General features: G+C 31.5%; 1 protein-coding gene across 1 annotated transcript; it reads right to left on the reverse strand.

Moving 5' to 3' along the window:
- Window positions 1-714: 714 nt before the first annotated feature.
- LOC119631370 (probable chitinase 2) lies at window positions 715-6,185 on the reverse strand. Its single transcript, XM_038023512.1, has 5 exons — window positions 6,165-6,185; window positions 2,503-2,587; window positions 2,080-2,244; window positions 1,500-2,005; window positions 715-1,434 (listed from the first exon to the last, which is right to left on the reverse strand). Exons 1-5 carry the CDS (start codon window positions 6,168-6,170, stop codon window positions 715-717), a joined length of 1,482 nt encoding a protein of 493 aa, XP_037879440.1. The 5' UTR covers window positions 6,171-6,185.
- Window positions 6,186-7,326: the final 1,141 nt, after the last annotated feature.

Consider the following 7,326-nt stretch of genomic DNA (forward strand, 5'->3'; position numbering starts at 1 on the left):
TGCTGTTGAAAAATCGTTATATGAAAAAGAAAATAAGACATTATAATTAACTATATTAAGCGGAATGGTGTTTGAATATTTACTGCTAATGATATGCTAATGACAATATTTTCACTTGCCTTTTAATACAAGAGGGTTTTTTTCTTTTGATCGACAGTCGAATTTTTTCATTCAAACCCTCGTTAATCTTGCAATGTTTCTGAAAAATCTCACGCATATTTCTCTAACTATAATAGATATATACATTTTTAATCCGTATTGGGACCGATTACACTGCTTGCTCCAGGCCCAGGTTTAATACAAAGATACCGCTTGATAATGATTCCGTTGTTGGCATTTTTTTTTTTTTTTTTTTTTTTTGATATTCTCTTATATATATGCTTTATAATATTGTCGAATATTGTTATTGCTTCCATGCAAAACAAATTGTCTATTTCAGAAACTTTATTCCCTAATAGGCCGATCATTAAGAAAAGGTTTCTTAAATACTAAATATTTATTGAAAAACAAACAAAAATTTTAAATTATCAGAAAAGATAATATAAGAAAAAAAAAAAAAAAATTGTCAAATTTCTTCGGAAAAACCTACTCATGTACACCACTTTTTCATTTATCATATATAATAGGTAATTTTATGGTGATTTAAAACAATATATGTATATGAAGATATATGCATGTATAAAAAAAAGGATAAATAATAAATTTTGAAAATTGTTAAGCTGAAGAAAAAATTAAAATCCCTAAGAGTATAGTGTAAATATAAGACGCATTTTTAAACAAATGATTAGAACTACTATTATCACCTTTACGATCACTAATCGAACCATGAGGTATTTCGTTATCTTCTTCATTAGGCAGTAGATTTGTTTCTTTATCATTATGCTGAAGTTCAATTTCTTCTAAGGATAAGGTAATGGCTTCGTTAATTGTCCTTAATAAAGGATAATTATTATTCATGCGGGGTGGGCTATGAATATTGGCGCTTTTCAAATACTTATAGTCCTCGTAGATATCACTTTCAGGATCACATTCTCCTAAAAAATCATCTGTATCTATGGACCAAACCATGAGCCCAGCTAAATTTCTCTCCATAGCAAATTTCACTTTATTAGCGATGGTACGAGAATTGTCGAATGTAACGACCTGAACTAGACCGGAAAAGATATCTTTTTCGGAACGTGCCAAAACTTGAGATGTTTCCGGATCCCACATTGTAGTCCAACCTGAGGTCTTATTACTTAAAATTCGGCAAATTTCATTGTAGCCCAAGAAACCATCCTCGCGAGTAAATGGTCCTTGAAAAGCGGTTCCGTCTGTTTCATCGTCCAAATTTCCATCTAAAGCGGTTTTAAAAGTGCGCCCATAGAACGGTACACCCATAACAATTTTCTCAGCGGAAGCACCCAGTTTTAATAGATAATCTATGGTGAATTGCTGTAGCAAAAGGTGAAAAAGGATTTGAAACTTTATTTAATTTTTCTTTAAGTACGAGCACTTACCACGCTCAAAGGATCGCCATTTGGGGCCGTTAGAGGAGCATTGTAGCCTACTTTCCGATCCCAACTGCCGTGATAATCGTAACACATGATGTGCAAAAAATCTAAATATTTGGATATCTGCTTGACATCGTACGCCTGATCGATAACATTTTTAGCTGCCCCTATGGCTGAAGTTAATAATAAGCCATGACTATTAAATTGCTCTCTCAACTCTTTCGCAAGTAATACAAAATTATCACGATCTTTAGGTGCACCACCGCGTTGTGTAGGATACTCCCAATCCAAATCCAAACCATCAAAATTATATTTACGTATGAATGAAGTGACATGTTGCACAAATTTCCCTCTAGTAACAGGATCCGAAACCATGTTTGAGTAATTTTTTGAGCCTTCGTTCCATCCACCAATTGCCAGACTAACCTTTAGATGAGGATAATTACGTTTTAATCCTGTTAAGCGTTCGTAACCACCTTTCCCGTATTCTGCTTTCAAATCTTGCCAAGGGTCTTTAATGGCCAAAGAATAGAAAATTTGCATAAAAAATTTTTGATCCTTCGTAACTATTATATAATAAAATTACCCAAAGATTTAATAGCGGATTGGATCGGATCCAAACCAGCGAAGGCATATACCACGTGCGAACATAAACTGGGATCAAAATTGTCTATGGAATAAGCACCATGGCCAGGACGATAAACGGCCCACGTTGAAATATAACAAACAACTACTTTGTCGTGTGCGGGCCCTATAGGAAAATTTTTAAATGAAATAAAATAAAATTTAAACTTTGAATACATACATATACATACCGGTTGAAAGGTCAAATTCATTAAGTGCTTATCAATTTTGACATACGCACTTAAATTTTACTTTTCAACCGCCATCGTTATATACATAAGTATAAGTATGTGTTTATTTCATATTTTTTGTTCGTCTTTGCCTATATAACCCTTATTTTATGTGAGTAACATTATGATGTAATAACATCAGTATATTTATTTACCTGTTTTAGCTTCCGTATCCATTATGTAAAGAAAGGAAGCCACTAAAAGTATGAAAAATAATCTGTTTCCTGGTTGCCAGGTCATCTGCAAAATATAGACACGTGTAAGTGACGGAATCCATATAGACTCATATAGATAAATACATATATATATAAATAGCGGGACTAGTGCAAGACTTATTGGACGAAAACGCAACTGAAAACTCTCGCAGAATTTCCAAACACCTTAGCAATTGATGCTTTAAGAATTTCGAAACGTTCACATGCGACTGTAAATTCTTAAAAGGAGGGAAAATAGCCACTATATGAATTGATGGAAAATGCTACTAGAAACCGTTTCTACATCGCGATTTCATAGGTTGCCAGACAAAAAGAAGAATTTTTGTATTGCGATTAGGCGATTGACGATAAAAAGTGGGTCTGTTACGATAATGTCAAGCCTAATAAATTCATAGGTTGCTCGAAGAGAGCCATCCATATCGACACCGAAGTGTCATATTCATAGCCATAGAGTGTTGCAGTGCATATGGTGCGACCACCAAGCTGTAGTGTATTACAAGGTGCTAAACACGAATGAAAATGTTATTGCAGTTGAAAAAATTCAAAGACGTATTGTTGCAAAAAAGAGCAGCATTAGTGGTTAACAGACGAAAAGTCATCCTTTTGCTTGACAACGCACGGTTATGCACGTTGCCGCATCCAGCGAACTCACCGGACATTATGCTCAGATCGATGCAGCATGGATTAGCTGGCATGCACTTCCGCAAAGTTGTCGAAGTGCGAAAGTCCGTCAATGATTCGACCGCTGTCGGACAATGCCTTTCTTTCAATACCGTAAGGCCTTGTTGGCAGAAAGATGGGAAAAAAATTGTAGAAAATGATGGCAAATATTTTGATTTATACATACTGTATCAATTTTTCTGTGTAAATGACTTTTTCAAAAGAAAAAGTGATCAGAATACATGCAAGAACCTGTTAATTAGAACAAATACTTTCCCTACTTGCTTCATTACACGCGAGCTTATGATCTAAGTTATCCGGGAGCCTTTAAAATCAATACAATTGTAAATTTATTTACAAAATACGTAGACAATTAATGGACAAATTTTCCATACTTGCTTACTTGCTTACTCATTGGCAGAATTGAAAGGAGAAAAAAGAATTCGCTATATTGGCATTGGCGTGAAATGTGGAACGTGAACAAGAAATCTCTCAAAGACAAGTGTTCATATGGTAAATGGTACGAAGGAGTGTTCATTTATAAAAGATCTTAGGCAGCAATGATCAAAAGCACACATATGTATACACATATATATATATCAGCAGTTGCTTACAAGAAAGCATTTCTTCTAACGGGAAAACTAATGACTTGACTTACAATGAAAATGGAAGAAGCTCTCTCACAATCTATTATCCTCTTGTAAATGATATCTAAACGCGAGATAAACGGATTATTGTAACCACTATCTATTGTCCTTATTTCTAGTCCAAATTGTGTCGCATAGTATTCTTCTCTGTTTCCATCTTATGCTAACAACTAAGGAATACAGATTTTCGAGTAAGGATTTTAAAATAGACTGTAAAATTCATAATTATCTGATATATAAGATTTTATCAGATTTATTATAGAATCGAAGCAAGCGATGTAATTTTTTTTGCATCCAAAAAATTAAAAAAAACTCTTCGTAATGTTTTTATCAATTATTACCAAGTATTTAAGCCGATAGCCTTAGATGCTAGTGCTTTTAAGAGTTTAGTCTTAGAATTTATTTCTCTGGCGAAATTAATAATAATAATAATAATAATAATAATACCAAGAATTTACTTTTCTCTCTACGAAGAAAGTATTTTATTATTTTGTGTAATAAGCGACAAATAATGATTAGGTCCCTAAAGAATAAGGGAAGAAGCTTACTGTTATTAATACGCACAAAGGTGTTTTCGTATCTATATAAAATTGAAAACATTTGTAATCTAAATGAATTAAGCATTACGTTTGACACAAAAACAATATATTATATGATTCATTATGCACAAGTAACATTTCCCTATCTCTTACAAGACGTACTGGTCATTCATTATATGAGGGAGAGCGTTACTATGGCTATGTGTGTATACGTGATCATGGCATCATTTACTTGTTACTTATAGTAAATATAGTAATTGCAATCAATAATTTAAGTTAAAATATTTTTTTAATTACAAGGCAGAAAGTTGTTTTACTCATTTTATTCTAATATCCGTCAACTTATATTGTTTTTATTATTCTATCGAGTAACGAGATATGAAGATGCATTAGAGATTTGACCATATGTAAAACATGAAAGCAAGTATTTGAAATATATTTTATATAATATCTTTAATCAGCGTATTACATCCAATCATAATCTGATTAGAATATTTATTAAAGTTGTTTTGCAAAGTTCTACTTGTAATGAGTAAAAATAAGTTGCTTAAGGAGACGACCGTTTATGATTTGGATTTGATTATTTTATACAAGTGCATATCGAACTAAGGCAAACGAAATTACAACACTTTACGTATGAGATGTCATGTAAGTGTAAGCTATGCATTGTAATACTTAAATACGATAGCAAAAAGGTAACGTACGTTCATGTAACATGCGTCACGAATAACGCACAAACGTAAACTTAATAAAATTATGAAAAGAGAAAATTCAAAAAAAAAAGCAAGCTTTAAAAATAGCTTTAAATAAAGGCAATTTTTTCGCAAATTATAAGCGAAATTAATGGAGACGGATTCAGCCACTCAGTCCGATAAAGAATCGATTAAGTTTTTGGAACCTACGATTCGCATTTCATTAACAAGAAAATTAAAGATAGAAAGTTATCGATTCGACGACATAACTTACGGTCGCAGTTTGCTTCCGTCACCGCTAGTCGCTAGTCAAAAAAGAAAATAATATATTTTTGTGTTATAGTTTTTGTATCAAATTTGATATTTAAAAATTAAAAAAAAAAATTCTTTCGACTGCCTTGTCACTTGGGACGTCTCTTTAATGCTGCCGAGAATACGCCATTTATTCATATTTGTTATTTTATATATAGAACTGCGTTACCTCTTAATAAAAAAAAAACAAAAAAAAAGATGATAATAGAATTACAAATGAACGAAATCATTTTCGATTGAAAAACAAAATCATTAAACGCTTTTTCAATAAATACGATAATGATTTAAGAAATTCCAGTAGAGATGCACATCTCCTACATTTCCATCCTATTCTTGCGAAGCTCTATAGCTAATAGCTATTTTCCCTATTGATTAACTAGAAATATTCTTCCCAAAAATGTGTGCAAACAAAATTGCTGATCTGCGGCGTTTTTTTACAAAGTCTCCGCATGTTGTATTTGTTGTTTTATAACGATCTGTTTCAATTTCATTTCACTTTCCAACTTATTTGAATTTATCAATTTAATGAAAGCGAACCACTCCACGTTTTAATGACGTTTGCATAAAAATCGCCTATTTACGGTCGCGGTGTCTCTAAATATATATATATATATTTTAGCGGCATTATAATTACATTGATTGTTCTCGACTTAGAAGCGTCGCGCATTTTTCTTATAATACGAGATTAACTATAAAATTGAGATTCATTTAAGTTTGAATCAATGTACGATAATAACAATTCTTTCAGGTACCTCCATTACACATGCCAAGACGTTTGAATTTACAGAAATTTAAATAATTAAATTTCAATTAATTTCATTGAATTTTGTTTTTTCTTTTTTTTTTTTTTTTTTTTTATGTGACTAAAAACTGCACTTTTTTATTTATATATTTACTCTTGTTTTACTCTATTCACTAGGATTTGAAAATTACATGTACAGAGACGAAGGGACAGACACCCGCAAACATAGGCAAAAGTAAATTGAAATATAATTTGAAAAGTTAATGCACGCAGCAATAAAAAAAAAAAAAATTTTTTCATTAGTTGACTGTGGGGAAGAGTTAATTGTGAGTCGCTCATTCAAATAGTTTAAAGTATTTTGCGAGCTTGAGCCAACGCCTTAATTGAATGCTTTATTATCCTATAGTTTAATTTTACGTTTACAAAAAAAAAAAAAAAAAAAAAAAAACCAGCAGGCATAAGAAAGTGAAAGAACATAAACTTAAATGTTTTCATGCTTGCTTCTGAGATTCTCAGTTACCTTTTAATACTTATTAATGCGTTGAGTCAATTTATATTTCTTACCAATCAATGATAATTTCGCTTTTCAACTAATTGCGAAGACTTCGCATAACACCATTTCAACTGTTCATTAAAAATAAGTTGTTCAAACAAAAAACAAAACAAAAAAAAAAGAGAAATAAAAATAAATAAAAAAAAAAGAGTTAACGTTAAACACTTATATAGACAAGAACAACCAAAGCGAATATATTAAAAAACCGGAATGGTACTCAACGTCATGTACATAAATATGAGAAACTCTTTTTCTTTCTTCCTTTTTTTTTAATACTTATTTAATGAATATGAATGGGCTGTGCTGCATGAACTAAACGTCGTCTCTCTGCCTATACGAAATATTTGAAAAGCAACATGATTTTCTACTACGAAACACATAATAATAATATCCAGCCAATGAAGCTCTTGCTCTTTATATCTACTTCTTGCAATAACTTGTTATTCTTTTATGCATACACGCTCTTAACATTACAACGCACACATTAACACAAACTCAAAGTACGCACGCGTAAACGAATTATGTTAATATTGCGTTTTTGCTTTATTGAATAAAACTTACTTTTGATTTTTACTCTTCGTTTCTTATGAAATATTTTATACTTAGATTATTAAATTTT

The sequence above is a fragment of the Glossina fuscipes genome, unplaced genomic scaffold (assembly GCF_014805625.2).
Source record: "Glossina fuscipes isolate IAEA_lab_2018 unplaced genomic scaffold, Yale_Gfus_2 1, whole genome shotgun sequence".
Classification (NCBI taxonomy): domain Eukaryota; kingdom Metazoa; phylum Arthropoda; class Insecta; order Diptera; family Glossinidae; genus Glossina; species Glossina fuscipes.